We start from the raw sequence: 22722 nt of genomic DNA on the forward strand, positions 1-22722 counted from the left end.
GACTGCTGCTTCCATGGCTGTTGATTGTGGATCCAAGTAAGATGAAATCCTTGACAATTTCAATCTTTTCTCTGTTTATCATGATGTTGCTCATTGGTCCAGTTGTGAGGATTTTTGTTTTCTTTATGTTGAGGTGTAATCCTTACTGAAGGCTGTGGTCTTTGATCTTCATTAGTAAGTGCTTCAAGTCCTCTTCACTTTCAGCCAGCAAGGTTGTGTCATCTGCATAACACAGGTTGTTAATGAGTCTTCCTTCAATCCTGATCCCCCGTTCTTCTTCATATAGTCCAGCTTCTTGTATTATTTGCTCAGTATACAGATTAAATAGGTATGGTGAAAGAATACAACCCTGACCCACACCTTTCCTGACTTTAAATTAATCACTATCCCCTTGTTCTGTCTGAAAAGCTGCCTCTTGATCTATGTAAAGGTTCCTCATGAGCATAATGAAGTGTTCTGGAATTCCCGTTCTTCGCAATGTTATCCATAATTTGTTATGATCCACACAGTTGAATGCCTTTGCATAGTCAATAAAACACAGGTAAACATCCTTCTGGTATTCTCTGCTTTCAGCCAGGATCCATCTGCCATCAGCAATGGTATCCCTGGTTCCATGTCCTCTTCTGAAACCGGCCTGAATTTCTGACAGTTCCCTGTCGATATACTGCTGCAGCCATTTTTGAATGATCTTCAGCAGAATTTTGCTTGCATGTGATATTAATGATATTGTTCTATAATTTCCACATTTGGTTGGATCACCTTTCTTGGGAATAGGCATAAATATGGATCTCTTGCAGTCAGTTGGCCAGGAAGCTGTCTTGCATATTTCTTGGCATAGAGGAGTGAGCACCTCCAGCGCTGCATCTGTTTGTTGAAACATCTCAATTGATATTCCAACAATTCCTGGAGCCTTGTTTTTCGCCAATGCCTTCAGAGCAGCTTGGACTTCTTCCTTCAGTACCATCAGTTCCTGATCTTATGCCACCTCTTGAAATGGTTGAACATCGACTACTTCCTTTTGATATAATGACTCTGTGTATTCCTCCCATCTTCTTTTGATGCTTCCTGCATCATTTAATATTTTCCTCACAGAATCCTTCACTATTGCAACTCGAAGCTTGAATTTTTTGTTCAGTCCTTTCAGCTTGAGAAATGCTGAGCGTGTTCTTCCTTTTGGTTTTCCATTGCCAGCTCTTTGCACATGTCATTATAGTACTTTGTCTTCTTGAGATGTCCTTTGAAATCTTCTGTTCAGTTCTTTTACTTCATCAATTCTTCCCTTTGCTTTAGCTGCTTGACGTTTGAGGGCATGTTTCAGAGTCTCTCTGACATCCATCTTGGTCTTTTCTTTCTTTCCTGTCTTTTCAATGACCTCTTGCTTTCTTCATGTATGATGTCCTTGATGTCATTCCACAACTCTTCTGGTCTTTGGTCACTAGTGTTCAATGGGTCAAATCTGTTCTTGAGATGGTCTCTAAATTCAGGTGGAATATACTCAAGGTCGTATTTTGGCTCTCATGGACTTGCTCTGATTTTCTTCAGTTTCAGCTTGAACTTGCATATGAGCAGTTGATGGTCTGTTCCACAGTCAGCCCCTGGCCTCGTTCTGACTGATGTATTGAGCTTTTCCATCATCTCTTTCCACAGATGTGGCCAATTTGATTTCTGTGTGTTCCATTTGGTGAGGTCCATGTGTATAGTCGCCGTTTATGTTGGTGAAAGAAGGTATTTGCAAGGAAGAAGTCATTGGTCTTGCAACATTCTATCATTCAATCTCCGGCATTGTTTCTATCACCAAGGCCATATTTTCCAACTATTGATCCTTTTTCTTTGTTTCCAACTTTTGCATTCCAACCACCAGTAATTATCAATGCATCTTGATCGCATGTTTGATCAATTTCAGACTGCAGCAGCTGATAAAAATCTTTTATTTCTTCATCTTTGGCCCTAGTGGTTGGTGTGTAAATTTGAATAATAGCCGAATTAACTGGTCTTCCTTGTAGGCATATGGATATTGTCCTATCACTGACAGCATTGTGCTTCAGGATAGATCTTGAAACGTTCTTTTTGACCATGAATGCAACACTATTCCTCTTCGAGTTATCATTCCCAGCATAGTAGACTATATGACTGTCCAATTCAAAATGGCCAATACCAGTCCATTTCAGCTCACTAATGTCTAGGATATTGATGTTTATGCATTTCATTTCATTTTTGATGATTTCCAATTTTGCGAGAATCATACTTCATACGTTCCAGGTTCTGATTATTAATGGATGTTTCTTCTCATTTTGAGTTGTGCCACATCAGCAAATGAAGATCCTGAAAGCTTTACTGCATCCACGTCATTAAGTTCGACTCTACTTTGAGAAGGTAGCTCTTCCCCAGTCATCTTTTGAGTGCCTTCCAACCTGGGGGCTCATCTTCCAGCACAATATCGGACAATGTTCTGCTGCTATTCATAAGGTTTTCACCGGCTAATGCTTTTCAGAACTGGACTGTTGGGTCCTTCTTCCTATTCTGTCTTAGTCTGGAAGCTCAGCTGAAATATATCCTCCATGGGTGACCCTGTTGATATCTGAATACCGGTGGCATAGCTTCCAGCATCATAGCAACAGGCAAGCCCCCACAGTACCACAAATTGACAGACGTGTGGGGGATATATATATACATATATATATATTTATATCAAGGAAATGGCTCATGCAATTGTAGAGGCTAGAAAATCCCAAGACCACAGGTCAGACTGGAGGCTTCTCCTGGCTTACAGGTTGTAAAGACTGATGAATCCTAAGCTAGGCAGTCAAGACAGCAAGTATGCTGGTAGCTTAAGTCTCAAGAACTGGAGGTCAGAGGAACAGGAGCTATCTGTAGGATCCAGAACTAGCCTTGCCAGAAAGTCTACCTATATTGGATGCAAGCCACACCTCAAGGAAATTCCCTTTCAACTGATTGGCTACTCACAGCAGATCCCATCATGGAAGTGATCCCATTACATCAAATCTCTTGGAGCTGATGACATCATTATGCTACTGCCAAACTACATCTGTAAAAACAGTGTGGGGGTGATGTCTGACATCCTCTAACTTTACAAGACAGTCTCAGGGAGCCATTTAAAGTTGTGTGGGAGAGGCACATTTAGAATGTGCTTTTGAAATTACATGAGGGAAAAATAATCTTTGACTGAATTTATGTCAGAGGTACAGACGGAAACACAGATATATGAGCCCCCTCTTCTCAGAACTTCTCCTTTTAATATTCTTGGGCAAGCAATGTAGGTATGTTTATAGGAAAAGACTGATGGAAAATTGCGATGTCAAAATAGCAGTTCAAGCTGGTATAGAGTTCAAAATAAGTATTTATTGAATGAACGCCTTTTTTAAGATAAGGCATTAATTAGTTGGATAGCAAGTTTGTTCATCCTCCCGTCCATCTATCTATATAAGCATCCTTCCATCTATCCTTCCTTCACGCCATCCATATATGTAATTATTCATCAAATAATTACTGCATATTCTGTCTGTACCAGATAAGAAACATAGTGTCCAAGGAGTATCTAACCTCTGTGTTCATTATTTTCAGGAAAACGAATTTGCCTGGGAGAAGGCTTGGCCCGCATGGAAATATTTTTATTCCTGACCACCATTTTACAGAAATTTACCTTGAAGTCTCTGGTGGACCCAAAACACATTGACACCACCCCAGTGGTCAATGGATTTGCCTCTCTGCCACCCTTGTATCAGCTCTGCTTCATTCCTGTCTAAAGAAGGAAGGCCTTCTGACTGCTCCTGTGCTGTCACCTGCGAATCCCCTCCACTGGGGCATCGTTAGCTCCTTCCCAGCACTTTCTCTGAACTCCCTTCTCCACATCCCCTATTCATTCAGGATCCAGTGAAAATTCACTCTATTAAGGGGACTTTTCTGTGTTTCATGGCATAAATTTATCTCCTTTTCTCCATATTCTGTAATATTTCTATTGGTCACTAAGGCTTAATGCTTCTGCAACTGAATTATTACTGTGTTATCACTCTGAAACAGAGCAAAGAATGTTTTTTTTTCCTGTTGCTATCAAGTCATTTCTGACTCATGGTGACCCCAGGTGTGTCAGAGTAGAACTGTGATCCATAGGGTTTGCAATTGGCTGATTTTCAGAAGTAGGTCCCCAGGCCTTTCTTCTGAGGCTCCACTGGGTGAATTAGAAGTGCCAACCTTTTCGTTAATAGCTGTGTACTTAAGTACACCACCAGGGATTCCTCAAGTAATAAAATGGGCACTAATATTTCATGATCAGTTGTGGCAGTACAGATAGGCAAAATATCACCATTTTATATTCCTAATATAATACTTATAGGAAGCAAGGTTCTGGACCACCATGTATTTGATACTGTCTTAGGCTGGGTTCTCTAGAGAAGCAAACCCAGTGAAGCATCTATCTATATATCCGTCTATCTATCTATTGGGAGAGTTATATCAAGGAAAAGGCTCACGCAGTTATAGAGGCTGTAAAGTCCCAAGTCAGTGGGTCAGGCTGGAGTCTTCTCCTGACTTATATAGCTGTAGGGGCTGGTGAACTCAAGATGGGCAGGTCAGATAACAGACCTCTTGTTCACAGACTGTGGAGGCTGACAAATCCCAAGACTGTCAGGTAAACTGCTAGCTCAAATCCCAAGAATTGGAGCCCAGATGTACAAGAACCAGCTACAGGATCCAGTCGAGCAAAAGCCCATAAGCCTTGCCAGAAAGTCCACTTATGTTGGATGTAGGCCACACCCCCCAAGGAAACTCCCTTTCAACTGATTGGCTACTCATGCAGATCCCATCATGGAAGGAATCACATTATATCAGATTATCATCATGGAAGTGACTACATCATTGTACTCCAGCCAAACTACATCATAATTGCCAGACAACTGAAAATCATGGCCCAGCCAAATTGACACACAACCTTAACAATTACAGTCCACCACTTGTCAACTTGTCACCTCTACACATCTCCTTAAACCATACATAATCTTTGAATAAAGACAATTATAAAGCCACACTCACGTGTAACATGACGTAACTAACATGAGCACTACCAAAACATACTAACCACCTTAAATTTTATGTGAAGAAAAACAAAAATATTTGATGCACACATATGAGGAAGAAACACTTATAACAATTATAGTAGTCATTTCTGCAATTGGTCATGTGGCCGTGCTTAGTATTTAGAACTACCTTTTTCCACCATCCATTCCGTATTCCCTTTACCCTCAGCAAGCACCTCAGCTGGTTGTGGTTCTATGCCTGGTGGAGGATTCAAACTTTCATTCTTGAAGGGTCTGGGCCATTAGTAGTCATGTCAAAATTAAGTTGATGTAGTTTTTCATTGACTATAATCAGAAAAAAAAAATTTTTTTTTTTTTTTTTTTAATAATCAGGGCATGTTAATACTAAGAGACATCCTAAGGGATCTCCTACATTCCAGACATGCTCTTCTTTACCTCCATTATGTAATATCAATCTGATTTTCTCTCAGTAATCAGAATCAATCACACCAGCCAGTGTGGTAACTCCCTTCTTTGTTTGTTGATCCAGAGGCATAAGGAGCCCAAAGTGGCCAGGTAGCATTCTTAACTTCCAGTTCAATGGAATCAGTGAAGTGTCTAGAGGTGGGAGCATTCCTCCCTTTGGAACAAAGACTTCTAGACCCACAGAGCATAGGGTCTTGGGTATAGGATGCAAAACTTTTGTGAGTAGGTCACTAAGGGTAATAATGAGTGGTGCCACTCCCATTTCCACCCTCTGATTCCTAGACCCATGAATCCTGGCTATGGGGAAACAGCACCATATATCGGATGCTGGTTTAGAGCATATACAGCCTCCTGGAGAACATTGCCCCAACCCTGCAAGGTATTGCCACTTAGCTGGCATCATAATTGTGTCTTTAGAGGGCCATTGCATCATTCTATCAAACCAGCTGCTTCAGAATGATGGGGAAGATGGTAAAATCAGTGGATTCCATGAGCATGGGCCCATGTTGCACTTCATTTGCTGTGAAGCGAGTTTTTTGATCTGAGGAGATGTTGTGTGGTATACCATGATGGTGCATAAAACTTTCTGTAAGTCTGGGGATGGTAGTTTTGGCAGAAGCATTGTGTGCAGGGAAGGCAAATCCATATCCAGAGGAAATGTCTATTCCAGTAAGAACAAAACACTGCACTTTCCATGCTGAAAGTGGTCCAAGGTTGCTGGTTGATCACCTTGATGAATGGTGCCATATTGGGGTCTCAGTGTTGGTCTCTGTTGCTGGAAGTCTGGGCACTCAGCAGTGCTGTAGCCATGTCGGCCTTGGTAGTAGAAGTCCACCTATAACGGGTTCAGGTTACACACCTAAGGAAACTCTCTTTCAACCGATTGGCTATTCAGGGCAGATTCCATCATGGAGGTGATCACATTATATCAGATCTCATCATGAAGGTGATTCCATCATTATACAATTGCCAAACTACATCTTAACTGCCAAATCACTGAGAATCATGGCCTAGCCAAGTTGACACACAGCCTTACCTACCACAGATACCTTACAAAATTTGTGTGACTCTAATGAGTATCCTGAAATTGGGTGGTTGCTGTATAACTGCTTTGAAGATAGTGGAGAAGTAACAGGATGATCTGTGGGCTTCAAATTCCCTGCACCATTGCCACATAAATGACTCGAAATTTTCTATGTCTTCTCTGAAAGAAACCTTATCTCCTATAGTTACAAGGGTGAGGTTTCAGAAAACAAAACCCAGAGTATCATCCTGTGAGTGACTGAATTATAATGCAAATTGATTTTCAAGCCTCGCAGGGTGTCTTGTATTCAAGTAAGGGCACTGATTGGAAAGGAATGGGGTCTTAAAGATTGGAATGGAGACATATGGGCAGACCCTGATGAACCTAGAGACACTGAGCCCCAGAATTCTGATGTGGCTTCTTTGCCAGTAGAAACAGCTCTTACACTCCTGTCTGAAGACCTTAATCCTGATTTTCGATAAGAACCTCTAATGCCCACCTCTCAGGTAGTTTCTCGGCAAGACACTGCTGATTCTTCTCAGAACCCACTCAACCACCTGTCTTGGCTTCTGAACTATAACTGGACTCAAGGCCTATCAGGCCTAAAACAGTGAGGTACAGAGTATGACCTGTGAGTAGGTGTTCTATACTTCAAAAAATGGCATGATTACTCCAATCCATACAGAAAGAAATCTAGAGAATAGGTGTGAGAATGGATATTAAGGATGTGGGATAGTGGTGGGTGGAACATAAAATCAGATCATAGAGAATTTATTGATATGGGTCCGCTAAGCTGAGATTCTATATTTGATTTCATAGCTCACGAGTTTAGACCTGCCCGTCCAACCCCAGAGAGTTCAGAAGACACATCTTTCATCATGACTTTGAGGAATAAATAGGAGAGAAGAGTCCAAGTATCCTTAAAGAGCTCTGTGGTAGCTCTTTTTAGTAGGTAAGAATTTACAGTGGGAGTGCTGCCTCTGAACTGGGAATCCTTAAGTGCAATGGGGATAATTGAATCCTGGGTGGCAGGGCACAGGGAGCTGCACTTAATCACTAAAGACAAGGTATGTGTGGTTACCATAATGGACAGAGGAGTCAAAGCAGTAATCAGAGTAGTATGACTCACAGAGACCTGTGGTTGATCATAACTCATTGCTGTTGAGTTGATTCCAACTCATAGTGACCACACAGGACAGGATAGAACTGTCCCATAGAGCTTCCAAGCAGTGGCTGGTGGAGTCGAACAGCCAATCTCTTGGTTAGAAGTCTTAGCACTTAACCACTACGCCACCAGGGTTGATTATAGTCTCCATAAAAGAGAAATAGATAGGCAGTGTACTTACTAAATACTTAATTTTTATAAATGGAAGAGTTCTAGATTGAGTGAACAGAAGTCTGCCTTGAATCACTAAAAGAGGTTGTCAAGTCCCTTCAATTCATACCCAGACTTGAGGCAGCTTATACACCCAGAATGCCTTGGGTGAATGGAAGGCCAGGTCCATTGAGGAAGAGTGCCACTATACTGCCAATAACGTATACCATTAATCTTTCTCCCAGGATTTTCCAAAAGGATCTACAGCCTTTTATCAGAGTGACTGTGTGTCAAAGTCAGAATTTTCTAGAGAAATAGGCCCAGTATCCATCCATCCATCCATCCATCCATCCATCCATCCATCCATCCATCCATCCATCCATCTATATATTGAGAGATTGATATTTGAGGAATAGGCTCATGTGCTTGTGGGGACTGGCAAGTCCAAAATCTGTAGTTCAGACTGGAAAATATGACAGCCTTGGGTCTCAGAACTGGTAGGTCAGTACGTCAGTTGATGGAGAAGTCACTGAAATTCTGGCAAGTTGTCTATCTTCTGGAGCAGAACACTCCTTTGGAAAAACTCCATATTTGATTTTAAGGTTTTCAACTGACTGGAGAGAGATTATGGGGGCTCATTTGTTTTACTTTAGGTCAACCGATTTCATCACATGTCAATATTTTATTACATCTAGACTAGTGTTTGACCAAACTGTTGGGCATCATAGCCTAGCCAAGTTGAAGCATAACCCATCACATTATGCATTTGGGAAAAGAAAATAATCAGACTTTTGGGGGATTACTGGGCACTGGCTATGTACTGACACTAATTTCAGAGAACCAAAAAACCACCGTGGTCCACCAGTCAGAGTAGGGGCTTATGGAGGTCAGGTAACCAGGGAATATGGAAAGGATAGTAGAAGAAAGTTGTTATAAATAGCAGCTACACCTGCTTGATCAGTTGCAGCAGTGAGGGCTGTAATTGTTATGAATGTTTCTTCTTTTCATATACATATGTATACATATTCATACACACACATATATATACATACACATACAACTAAACCCATTGCTGTGGAGTCCACTCTGACTCATAGCAACCCTATAGGACAGAATACAATGTCCTCATAGTGTTTCCAAGGACCAGCTGGTAGATTTGAACTGCCAACTTTTTTGTTGAAAGGCAAGCTCTTAACCACTGCACAACCAGGGATATATATACACACCAAAATAAATTTTCGCTGGCTAATTTTTTTTCAGAAGTAGGTCACCAGGTACTTCTTCCTAGTCTGTCTTTGTCTGGAAGCTCAGCTGAAACCTCTCCACCATGGGAGACCCTGCTGGTATTTGAAATACTAGTGGCATAGCTTCTAGCATCATAGCTAAATGCAAGCCACCACAGTAGGATGAACTTACAGATGAGTGGTAATATATAGATGCAAAAATTTTCAACAAAATTCTACCCAACAGAACTCAACAGCATATCAAAAAAATAATACATCATGACCAAGTGGAATTCATAGAAGTGTTGCAAGGATAGTTCAACATTAGATAATCAAGCAATGTAACTCACCACATAAATAAAACAAAGAAAAAGTATCACACAATCATCTCAATCAGAACAGGCATTCGATAAAGTCTGATACACATTCCTGACCTAAAAAAAAAAAACAAAACTCTCAATAAAATAGGATTAGAAGGGAAATTCCTCAACATAATAAAGGGCATCTATACAAAACCAACAGCCAACATCATTCTCAACAGGGAGAGGTTGAAAACATTCCCCCTGAGAAAAGGAACAAGACAAGGATGCCTTTTATCACCACTCCTGTTTAACATTGTGCTGGAAGTCCCACCTGGAGCAATAAAGCAAGAAAAAGAAATAAAGGGCACCCAAACTGGTAGGGAAGAAGTAAAACTATTCCTGTTCACAGATGATATGATGCTATAGATAGAGAATCTAAATGACTTAACCAGAAAACTCTGGAACTAGTAGAAAGATTCGGTACAGTGACACAATACAAGACAAACATACAAAAGCCAGTTGAATTCCTACACACCGATAAAGAGAACTATGAAAAGAAAATCAGGAAAGCAATACCATTTATGATAGCCCCTAAAAAATAAAATACTTAGGAATAAATCTAATCAGGGACATAAAAGACCTATACAAATTAAACTAAAATACACTACTGCAAGAAACCAAGAGAGACCTATATAAATGGAAAAACATACCATGCTCATGGATAGGTAGACTTAATATTGTGAAAATGTCAATTTTACCCAAAGCAATCTACAAATACAATGCAATCCTGATCAAAATACCAATAGCATTCTCTAATGAGATGGAAAAATGAATCGTTAACTTTATATGGAAAACAAAGAGGACCTGGATAAGTAAAGTACTATTGAAGAAGAAAAACAAAGTAAGAGACCTTGCATTACCTGACTTCAGAACATTCTACACAGCTAAAGTAGTCAAAATAGCCTGGTATTGTACAAAGACAGACACATTGACCAATGGAACAGAATGGAGAGCCCCAATGTAAATCCTTTCACCTACAGTCACCTGATATTTGACAAAGGCCTGAAGTCCACTAAATGGAGAAAAGACAGTCTTTTTAACAAATGGTACTAGCAAAAATGTATGTCCATTTGTAAAAAAATGAAACAGGACTCATACCTCACACTATACACAAAAACTAGTTAAAAATGGATCAAAGACCTAAATACAAAACCAAAAAGTATAAAGAATGTGGAAGAAAAAATAGAATCAACAGTAGGGGCCCTAACATAGGGCATAAATAGGATACAAACCATAACTAACAATACACAAACACCAGAAGATAAGTTAGATAACTGGGATCTTCTAAAAATGAAACACTTACGCTCATCAAAAGACTTGACCAAAAGAGTAAAAAGAGAACCTACAGACTGGAGAAAACCCTAGTGGTGTAGTGTTTAAGTGCTATAGTTGCTAACCAAAAGGTGGCAGTTCAAATCTACCAGGAGCTCCTTGGAAACTCTATGGGGGCAGTTCTACAGACTGGAAAAAATTTTTGGCTATAACATATCCAACAAAGGTCTAATCTCCAAAACCTATAGGAAAATTCAATGCCTTTATAACATTTCAAGATCTGTCCTGAAGTACAACACTGTAGTGACTGGATAATATCCATATGCCTACAAGGAAGACCAGTTAATACGACTATTATTCAAATTTACACACCAACCACTAAGGCCAAAGATGAAGAAAATGAATATTTTTACCAACTTTTGCAGTCCGAAATTGATCAAACATACAATCAAGATGCATTGATAATTACTGGTGATTGGAATGCAAAAGTTGGAAACAAAGAAGGATTGTAGTTGGAAAATATGGTCTTGATAATAGAAACGACCAGGGAAGTGTCAATGGAGAACAGATCACCAGTTGCTCCTATGCAAGTTCAAGTTGAAGCTGAAGACAATTAAAACAAGTACACAAGAAAGAAAGTATAAGGAACTGCCAGAAGTTCAAGCCATATTGCGAAGAGGACATGGAACAAAGGATATTGTTGATGTCAGATGGATCCTGGTTGAAAGCAGAGAATACCAGAAAGATGTTTATCTGTGTTTTATTGACTGTGCAATGGTATTCAACTGTGCCGATCCTGACAAATTATAAGTAACATTGTGAAGATTGAGAATTCCACAACTGTGCTCTTGAGGAACCTGTACTTAGACCAAGAGGCAATTGTTCAAAGAGAACAAGGGGGTACTGCATGGTTTAAAGTCAGGAAAGCTGTGTGTCAGGGTTGTATCCTTTCACCAAACTTATTCAATCTGTATGCTGGGCAAATAATCTGAGAAGCTGGACTATATGAAGAAGAATGTGGCATGCAGATGTCACAACTTCACTTGCTGAAAGTGAAGAGGGCTTGAAGCACTTACTGATTAAGATCAAAGATCATAGCCTTCAGTATGGATTACACCTCAACGTACAGTAAAAAAAAAAAAAATTCTCACAACAGGACCGATAAGCAACATCATGATAAATGGAGAAAATATTGAAATTGTCAAGGATTTCATTTTACTTGGATCCACAATCAGTGCCCATGGATGCAGCAGTCAAAAAAAAATCAAAGGACTCATTGTATTGGGCAAATCTGCTGCAAAGGACCTCTTTAAAGTGTTAAAAAGGAAAGACATCACTTTAAGGACTATGGTGTATCTGACCCAAGCCATGGTGTTTTTGATCGACTCATATGCATGTGAAAGCTGGACAATGAATAAGGAAGACTGAAGAAGAGTTGGTGCCTTTGAATTACGGTGTTGGAGAAGAATATTAAATATACAAATCTGTCTTGGGAAAAGAATAGCCAGAATGCTCATTAGATGCAAGGACGAAGAGTCTTCATTTCACATACTTTGGACATGTTATCAGGAAGGACCAGTACCTGGAGAAGGACATTATGCTTGGTTAAGTAGAAAGTCAGTGAAAGAGGAAGACCCTCAAGGAGATAGAATGGCATAGTGGCTGCAGCAATTGCTCAAATATAAGAAAGATTGTGAGGATGGGGCAGGATTGGGTGGTGTTTTGTTCTGTTGTATATAAGGTTGCTATGAGTTAAAACCAACTAGACAGCACTTAACACCACCAACAAAACAACACCATAATTCAAAGGCATCAATTCTTCTGTCTCCCCTTATTCATTGTCCATCATTCATGCACATATGAGGTGATTTAAAATACCATGTCTTGGTTCAGATGCACCTTAGTCCTCAAAGTGGCAACTTTGCTTTTTAACTCTTTAAAGAGGTATGTTGCAGCAGATTTGCCCTGTATAACATTTCATTTGATTTCTTGACTGTCACTCCCAGGGGCATTGATTGTGGATCCAAGTAAAATGAAATTCTGGACAACTTCAGTCTTTTCTCCGTTGATCATGATGTTGCTCATTGGTCCAGTTGTGAGGATTTTTGTTTTCTTTATGTTGAAGTGTAACCATACTGAAGGCTGTGGTCTTTGATCTTCATCAGTAAGTTCTTCAAGTCCTCTTCACTTTCAGCAAGCAAGGTTGTGTTATTTGCATGTCATAGGTTGTTAATGAGTCTTCCTACAATCCTGATGCCACATTCTTCTTCACATAGTCCAGCTTCTCGTGCTATTTGCTCAGCATACAGATTGAATAAGTATGATGGAAGGATACAAGCCTGATGAGCTGCTTTTCTGATTTTAATTCAGGCAGTATCCCTTTGTTCTGTTCGAGTGACTGCCTCTTGCTCTTTGTACAAGTTCCACATGAACATAATAAACTGTTCTGAAATTCTCATTCTTTACAATGTTATCCATAATTTGTTATGATCCACACAATTGAATGACTTTGGGTAGTCAATAAAACAGGTAAACATATTTCTGATATTGTCTGCTTCCAGCCAAGAACTGACATCAACAATGATATGCCTTGTTCCACGTTCTTTTCTGAAGACTTATTGAATTTCTGACAATTCCCTGTAGAAGTACTGCTGCAATCATTTTTGAATTCAGCAAAATTCTACTTAGATATGATATTAATGATTTTTTTTTGATAATTTCTGCATTCTCTTGGATCACCTTTCTGAGGAATGCGCACAAATATGGATTGCTTGCTCTTGGTTGGCCAGGTCGCTGTTTTCCAAATTTCTTTGGATAGTAGTGTGAGTGCTCCAGCATTGCATCTGTTTGTTGAAACATCTCAGTTGGTATTCCATCAGTTCCTGGAGACTTGTTTTTTGCTCATGCCTTCAAGTGCAGCCTGGAGTTCATCTTTCAGTACCATCAGCTCTTGATCATGTGCTACCTTCTGTAATGGTTGAACATCGATCAATTCTTTTTGGTATAGTGACTCTGCAGAGTACTTCCATCTTCTTTTGATGCTTCCTGCATTGTTCAGTGTTTTGCCTATAGAATTCTTCTATATTACATCTCAAGGCTGGAATTTTTAATTCAGTTTTTTCAGCTTGAGAACAGCCGAGTGTTTTCCACTTTTGGTTTCTAACTCCAGATCATTTCATATTTTATTGTAATACTTTACTTTGTATTCTCCAGCTCCCCTTTGAAATCTTCTGTTCACCTCTTTAATTCATCATTTCTTCAGTTTGCTTTAGCTTTTCTGTGTTTACGAGCATGTTTTGGGTTTTTTTCTGACATCCATTTTGGTTTTTTTTCTTTCCTGTCTTTTTTTTTTTTTTTTTTTTTTAAATTTTTATTAAGCTTCAAGTGAACATTTACCATTCCAATCAGTCTGTCACATGTAGGTTTACATACATCTTACTCCCTTCTCCCACTTGCTCTCCCCCTATTGAGTCAGCCCTTACAGTCTCTCATTTCGTGCCAATTTTACCTTCTTCCATCTCTCTCTATCTTCCCATCCCCCCTCCAGTCAAGAGTTGCCAACACACTCTCCCGTGTCCACCTGATTTAATTAGCTCGCTCTTCATCAGTATCTCTCTCCCCCCCACTGACCAGTCCTTTTCATGCCTGATGATTTGTCTTCGGGGTTGGTTCCTGTCCTGTGCCATCAGAAGTTCTGGGGAGCATTGTCTCTGGGATTCCTCTAGTCGGAATCATACCATTAGGTGTGGTCTTTTAATGAGAATTTGGGGTCTGTATCCCATTGGTCTCCTGCTCCCTCAGGAGTTGTCTCTTGTGCTCCCTGACAGGGCAGACATCGATTGTGGCCGGGCACCAACTTGTTCTTCTGGTCTCAGGATATTGCAGGTCTCTGGTTCAAGTGGCCCTTTCTGTCTCTTGGGTTCTTAGTTGTCGTGTGACCTTGGTGTTCTTCCTTTGCCTTTGCTCCCGGTGGGTTGAGACCAATTAATGTATTTTAGATGGCTGCTTGTTGGCATTTAGGACCCCAGGTGCCACAATTCAAAGTGGGATGCAGAGTGTTTTCATAATAGAATTGTTTTGCCCATTGATTTAGAAGTCCTCTCAAACCAAGTTCCCCAGACCCCAGCCCCTGCTTCGCTATCCTTTGAAGCTTTCATTTTATCTCGGAAACCTCTTTACTTTTAATCCTGTCCAATTAGGCTGACCTTCCTTGTTTTGAGTGTTGTCTTTCCCTTCACCCAAAGCAGTTCCCATCTACAGATTGATCAATAAAAAGCCCTCTCCCTCCCTCCCTCCCTCCCTCCCCCCTTTGTAACCACAAAAGTATGTGTTCTTTTCCGTTTTTTCTATTCCTCAAGATCTTATAATAGTGGTCTTATACAATATTTGTCCTTTTGCCTCTGACTCATTTCGCTCAGCATAATGCCTTCCAGATTCCTCCATGTTATGAAATGTTTCAGAGATTCGTCACTGTTCTTTATGGATGCGTAGTATTCCATTGTGTGAATATACCACAATTTATTTACCCATTCGTCCGTTGATGGACATCTTGGTTGCTTCCAGCTTTTTGCTATTGTAAACAGAGCTGCAATAAACATGGGTGTGCATATATCTGTTTGTGTGAAGGGTCTTGTATTTTTAGGGTATATTCCGAGGAGTGGGATTTCTGGTTTGTATGGTAGTTCTATTTCTAACTGTTTAAGATAACGCCAGATGGATTTCCACAGTGGTTGTACCATTTTACAATCCCACCAGCAGTGTATGAGAGTTCCAGTCTCTCCGCAGCCTCTCCAACATTTATTATTTTGTGATTTTTGAATTAATGCCAGTCTAGTTGGTGTCAGATGGAATCTCATCGTAGTTTTAATTTGCATTTCTCTAATGACTAATGATCGAGAGCATTTTCTCATGTATCTGTTGGCTGCCTGAATATCTTCTTTAGTGAAATGTGTGTTCATATCCTTTGCCCACTTCTTGATTGGGTTGTTTGTCTTTTTGTGGTTGAGTTTTGACAGAATCATGTAGATTTTAGAGATCAGGCGCTGGTCTGAGATGTCATAGCTGAATATTCTTTCCCAGTCTGTAGGTGGTCTTTTTACTCTTTTGGTGAAGTCTTTAGATGAGCATAGGTGTTTGATTTTTAGGAGCTCCCAGTTATCGGGTTTCTCTTCATCATTTTTGGTAATGTTTTGTATTCTGTTTATGCCCTGTATTAGGGCTCCTAGGGTAGATCCTATTTTTTCTTCCAAGATTTTTATCGTTTTAGTCTTTATGTTTAGGTCTTTGATCCACTTGGAGTTAGTTTTTGTGCATGGTGTGAGGTATGGGTCCTGTTTCATTCTTTTGCAAATGGATATCCAGGTATGCCAGCACCATTTGTTAAAAAGACTATTATTTCCCCAATTGACTGACACTGGTCCTTTGTCAAATATCAGCTGCTCATACGTGGATGGATTTATATCTGGATTCTCAATTCTGTTCCATTGGTCTATGTGCCTGTTGTTGTACCAGTACCAGGCTGTTTTGACTACTGTAGCTATATAATAGGTTCTGAAATCAGGTAGGGTGAGGCCTCCCACTTTCTTCTTCTTTTTCAGTAATGTTTTGCTTATCCGGGGATTCTTTCCTTTCCATATGAAATTAGTGATTTGTTTCTCTATTCCCTTAAAGTATGACATTGGTATTTGGATTGGAAGTGCGTTGTATGTATAAATGGCTTTTGGTAGAACAGACATTTTTACTATGTTGAGTCTTCCTATCCATGAGCAGGGTATGTTTTTCCATTTGAGCGTGTCCTTTTGAATTTCTTGTAGCAGAGTTTTATAGTTTTCTTTGTATAGGTCTTTTACTTCCTTGGTAAGATTTATTCCTAAGTATTTTATCTTCTTGGGGGCTACTGTGAATGGTATTGATTTGGTTATTTCCTCTTCGGTGTTCTTTTTGTTGATGTAGAGGAATCCAAGTGATTTTTGTATGTTTATTTTATATCCTGAGACTCTGCCAAACTCTTCTATTAGTTTCAGTAGTTTTCTGGAGGATTTCTTAGGGTTTTCCATGTATACGATCATGTCATCTGCAAATAGTGATAGCTTTACTTCCTCCTTACCAATCTGAATACCCTTTATTTCTTTGTCTAGCCTAATTGCCCTGGCTAGGACTTCCAACACGATGTTGAATAAGAGCGGTGATAAAGGGCATCCTTGTCTGGTTCCCGTTCTCAAGGGAAATGCTTTCAGGTTCTCTCCATTTAGAGTGATATTGGCCGTTGGCTTTGCATATATGCCCTTTATTATGTTGAGGAATTTTCCTTCAATTCCTATTTTGGTGAGAGTTTTTATCATAAATGGGTGTTGGACTTTGTCAAATGCCTTTTCTGCATCAATTGATAAGATCATGTGGTTTTTGTCTTTTGTTTTATTTATGTGATGGATTACATTAATGGTTTTTCTGATATTAAACCAGCCTTGCATACCTGGTATAAATCCCACTTGATCAGGGTGAATTATTTTTTTGATGTGTTGTTGGATTCTATTGGCTAGAATTTTATTAAGGATTTTTGCATCTATGTTCATGAGGGATATAGGTCTAAAATTTTCTTTTTTTGTAATGTCTTTACCTGGTTTTGGTATCAGGGAGATGGTGGCTTCATAGAATGAGTTGGGTAGTATTCCGTCTTTTTCTATACTTTGAAATACCTTCAATAGTAATGGTGTTAAGTCTTCTCTGAAGGTTTGGTAGAACTCTGCAGTGAAGCCATCTGGGCCAGGACTTTTTTTTGTTGGGAGTTTTTTGATTACCATTTCAATCTCTTTTTTTGTTATGGGTCTATTTAGTTGTTCTACTTCTGTATGTGTTAGTTTAGGTAAGTAGTGTTGTTCCAAGAATTTATCCATTTCTTCTAGGTTTTCAAATTTGTTAGAGTACAATTTTATGTAGTAATCTGATATGATTCTTTTGATTTCATTTGGTTCTGTTGTGATGTGGTCCTTCTCGTTTCTTATTCGGGTTATTTGTTTCCTTTCCTGTATTTCTTTAGTCAGTCTAGCCAATGGTTTATCAATTTTGTTAATTTTTTCAAAGAACCAGCTTTTGGCTTTGTTAATTCTTTCAATTGTTTTTCTGTTCTCTAATTCATTTAGTTCAGCTCTAATTTTTATTATTTGTTTTCTTCGGGTGCCTGATGGATTCTTTTGTTGCTCACTTTCTATTTGCTCAAGTTGTCGGGACAGTTCTCTGATTTTGTCTCTTTCTTCTTTTTGTATGTGTGCATTTATCGATATAAATTGGCCTCTGAGCACTGCTTTTGCTGTGTCCCAGAGGTTTTGATAGGAAGTATTTTCATTCTCGTTGCTTTCTAAGAATTTCCTTATTCCCTCCTTGATGTCTTCTATAACCCAGTCTTTTTTCAGGAGGGTATTGTTCATTTTCCAAGTATTTGATTTCTTTTCCCTAGTTTTTCTGTTATTGATTTCTAGCTTCATTGCCTTGTGGTCTGAGAAGATGCTTTGTAATATTTCGATGTTTTGGATTCTGCAAAGATTTGTTTTATGCCCTAATATGTGGTCTATTCTAGAGAATGTTCCATGTGCGCTAGAAAAAAAAGTATATTTTGCAGCAGTTGGGTGGAGAGTTCTGTATAAGTCAATGAGGTCAAGTTGGTTGATTGTTGTAAGTAGGTCTTCCGTGTCTCTATTGAGCTTCTTACTGGATGTCCTGTCCTTCTCCGAAAGTGGTGTGTTGAAGTCTCCTACTATATATGTGGAGGTGTCTATCTCACTTTTCAATTCTGTTAAAATTTGATTTATGTATCTTGCAGCCCTGTCATTAGGTGCGTAAATATTTAATATGGTTATGTCTTCCTGATCAATTGTCCCTTTTATCATTATATAGTGTCCTTCTTTATCCTTTGTGGCGGATTTAAGTCTAAAGTCTATTTTGTCAGAAATTAATATTGCTACTCCTCTTCTTTTTTGCTTATTGTTTGCTTGATATACTTTTTTCCATCCTTTGAGTTTTAGTTTGTTTGTGTCTCTAAGTCTAAGGTGTGTCTCTTGTAGGCAGCATATAGATGGATCGTGTTTTTTTATCCAGTCCGTGACTCTCTGTCTCTTTATTGGTGCATTTAGTCCATTTACATTCAGCGTAATTATAGATAAGTAAGTTTTTAGTGCTGTCATTTTGATGCCTTTTTATGTGTGTTGTTGGCCATTTCATTTTTCCACATGCTTTTTTGTGCTGAGACGTTTTTCTTAGTAGCTTGTGAGATCCTCATTTTCATAATGTTTAACTTTGTGTTTATTGAGTCGTTACGTTTTTCTTGGCTTTTTTCTTGAGTTATGGAATTGATATTCCTTTTTGTGGTTACCTTTTTATTTACCCCTATTTTTCTAAGTAAAACCCTAACTTGTATCCTTCTATTTCGCCTTGTATCACTCTCCATCTGGCAGTTCAATGCCTCCTATATTTAGTCCCTCTTTTTGATTATTTTGATCGTTTAGCTATTGATTTCCATGATTTCCTGTTGTGTGTATTATTTTGTTTATTTATTTATTTTTTAGAATTAGTCTTAATTTGTTTGTTTTTGTGCTTTCCCTGTTTGAGTTGCGTTGATATCAGGACGTTCTGTTTTGTGACCTTGTATTGTGCTGGTACCTGATATTATTGGTCATCAGGCCAAACAATCTCCTTTAGCATTTCTTGCAGTCTTGGTTTAGTTTTTGCAAATTCTCTAAACTTGTGTTTATCTGTAAATATCTTAATTTCTCCTTCATATTTCAGAGAGAGTTTTGCTGGATATATGATCCTTGGTTGGCAGTTTTTCTCGTTTAGTGCTCTGTATATGTCGTCCCATTCCCTTCTTGCCTGCATAGTTTCTGCTGAGTAGTCTGAACTTATTCTTATTGATTCTCCCTTGAAGGAAACCTTTCTTTTCTCCCTGGCTGCTTTTAAAATTTTCTGTTTGTCTTTGGTTTTGGCAAGTTTGATGATGATATGTCTTGGTGTTTTTCTTTTTGGATCAATCTTAAATGGGGTTCGATGAGCATCTTGGATAGATATCCTTTCTTCTTTCATGATGTCAGGGAAGTTTTGTGTCAGGAGTTCTTCAACTATTTTCTCTGTGTTTTCTGTCCCCCCTCCCTGTTCTGGGACTCCAATCACTCGCAAGTTATCCTTCTTGATAGAGTCCCACATGATTCTTAGGGTTTCTTCATTTTTTTTAATTCTTTTATCTGATTTTTTTCCAGCTATGTTGGTGTTGTTTCCCTGGTCCTCCAGAAGTCCCAGTCTACATTCTAATTGCTCGAGTCTGCTCCTCTGACTTTCTATTGCGTTGTCAAATTCTGTAATTTTATTGTTAATCTTTTGGATTTCTACATGCTGTCTCTCTATGGATTCTTGCAACTTGTTAATTTTTCCACTATGTTCTTGAATAATCTTTTTGAGTTCTTCAACAGTTTTATCAGTGTGTTCCTTGGCTTTTTCTGCATTTATCCTAATTTCATTCGTGATATCTTTAAGCATTTTGTAAATTAGTTTTTCTTTCCTGTCTTTTTAATGACCTTTTGCTTTCTTCATGTATGTTGTCCTTGATGTTATGCCACAACTCATCTGGTCTTTGGTCCTTAGTGTTCAATGTGTCAGATCTATTCTTGAAATGATCTTGGATATCTTGAGATCATACTTTGGCTCTCTTGAACTTGTTTTAACTTTCTTCAGGTTTCACTTAAACTTGCATATGAGCAATTAATGGTTTGTTTAGCAGTCAGCCCCTGGCCTTGTGTTGACTGATGATATTGAGCTTCTCTATTGTCTCTATGTAGTAGATTTGATTTCTTTATATTGCATCTGTTGAGTCAGTGTATATAGCCACCGTGTATGTTGTTGAAAAAACTTATTTGCAATGAAGAAGTTGTTGTTCTTGGAAAATTTTATCATGTGATCTCCTTGTCATTTCTCTCAAAAGGCCATGGTTTCCAACTACCAATCCTTCTTTGTTTCCAACTTTTGCATCCCAATCACCAGTAATTATGAATGCATCTTTATTGTATGTTTGATCAATTTCAGACTGCAGAAGTTGGCAAAAATCTTCAGTTTCTTCATCTTTGGTCTTAGTGGTTGGTATGTAAATTTGAGTAATAGTTGTATTAACTGGTCTTCCTTATAGGCCTATGGGTATTATCCTGTCATTGCTTTGTACTTCAGGATAGATCTTGAAATGTTCTTTTTGATGATAGATGGATGTCATTTGTCATTCTTGGCATAGTACATATACGATTTTCTGACTTTGGCCAAATAGCAGTCTATTTCAGCTCTCTAATGCCTAAGATATTGACCTTTACAGTTCCATTTCATTTTTGATGACTTCCAATTTTCATAGTTTCATACTTCATACTGTCCAGGTTCCGATTATTAATACATGTTTGCAGCTGTTTCTTCTCTTTTTGAGTTGTACCACATTAGCTAATGAAGGTACCAAAAGATTTACTTCTTCCTTGTCATTAAGGTTGACTCTACTTTGAGGAGGCAGCTCTTCCCCAGTTATGTTTTGAGTGCCTTCCATTCTGAGTGATTCATCTTCTGGCATTATATCAGACAATGTTCCATTGCTATTCATAAGGTTTTGACTGGCCATTTATTTATTTTTTTTTAGAAGTAGATTGCCAGGTCCTTCTTTCTAGTCTGTCTTAGTCTGGAAACTGTTGAAACCTGTCCCCGATGGGATACCATGCTGGTATTTGAAATAATGGTGGCACAGCTTCCAACATCACAGAAAACACAAGCCACCACAGTAACACAAACTGAAAGATGAATGGGGGAATGGATCTATATCTATATAAAATATATGTAAAAATGTATATATAACTACTTTTTATATCTACAAATCTACATATCTATGTGATTATCTATTACACTTAAAACCTAAATACTTCAGTATGTATCATCCAAGAACAAGGATTTTCTACTACATAACAGTAATAGCATTCACACTCAAGGAATTATCACTGATACAATAATCTTATCTATTCTACAGCCCATATTTAAATAAGTTTTCCCAATTGTTATAAAATATCATTCACACCTCCTTTTTCTTGTTGTAATCCGGTATCTTGCTCTGGATCAATTATTTAAATTGGTTATCTTTTTCATTACGTCTCCTGTAATTAATAACCAACCATCCATCTTTCAGTTTGTTGTACCGTGGTGGCTTAAGTGTTGCTATGATGCTGGAAGCAGTGCCACTGATATTTCAAATACCAGAAAAGTGATCCATGGTAGTCAAGTTTCAGCGGAGCTTCCAATCTAAAACCGACTAGGAAGAAAACCTGGAGATCTATTTCTAAAAAGTTGATAATGAAAATATCATGGATCACAACAGAACATTGTCTGACACATCCGCTTTGACCATGTCATCAGGAGAGATAAATTGCTAGTGGAGGACACCATATTCTGTGAAGTAGAGGGACAAGGAGGTCATGGGAGTCCCTCAGTGAGATGGCTTGGCACAGTAGCTGAAATAATGTACTCCAAATACTGGTGATCATGAGGATGATGCAAGACAGAGCAATGTTTCATTCTGTTGTAAGTAAGGTTGCAGTGGGTTGACTTGACAGCAACAAAGAACAACAATGAAGAACAGTTCCCTTTTTTTGGAGCCACCGAAGTTGAATGAACCCACAAAACTACTGCCCTGAGATATGGTATTTTTATGCAAATAGCGCAGCCCTTCGTTGTTTGCCAACCCCTCCCTCTCCCTGGAGGTATTTTCATATTTGCTGCTATGCTAATTTTTAACCTGTTGCTATAAAAAATTAACATATTGCCCTTAACAAAAATACCTGGAAGGAGGCGAGAACAGTTGGCAACAGTTGTAGAAGAAGCACTTTTTTTTTTGCATGATATTACAGTAATCTTTGAATCTTAAACCAAAAGATTGTGTGTTGGTTATATAGAATGTTCATTGTTCATTTAGGTCATGTGCATCTTTATGGATATCATGCTTCAATAAAAA

The 22722-nt window shown here is 38.7% G+C and overlaps 1 protein-coding gene across 2 annotated transcripts in view; it reads left to right on the forward strand.

Annotated features, from left to right (window-relative positions):
• Positions 1–3764, forward strand: part of LOC100676133 (cytochrome P450 2C19-like) — a 38465-nt gene extending 34701 nt beyond the window's left edge. For both annotated transcript variants that reach the window (XM_064269555.1, XM_064269556.1), the window contains one exon: positions 3583–3764. In XM_064269555.1, coding sequence (XP_064125625.1) covers positions 3583–3764 — 182 coding nt within the window. The remainder of the gene's footprint in view (positions 1–3582) is intronic.
• Positions 3765–22722: the final 18958 nt, after the last annotated feature.

This window comes from Loxodonta africana, chromosome 16, assembly GCF_030014295.1.
Source record: "Loxodonta africana isolate mLoxAfr1 chromosome 16, mLoxAfr1.hap2, whole genome shotgun sequence".
NCBI classification, from domain to species: domain Eukaryota; kingdom Metazoa; phylum Chordata; class Mammalia; order Proboscidea; family Elephantidae; genus Loxodonta; species Loxodonta africana.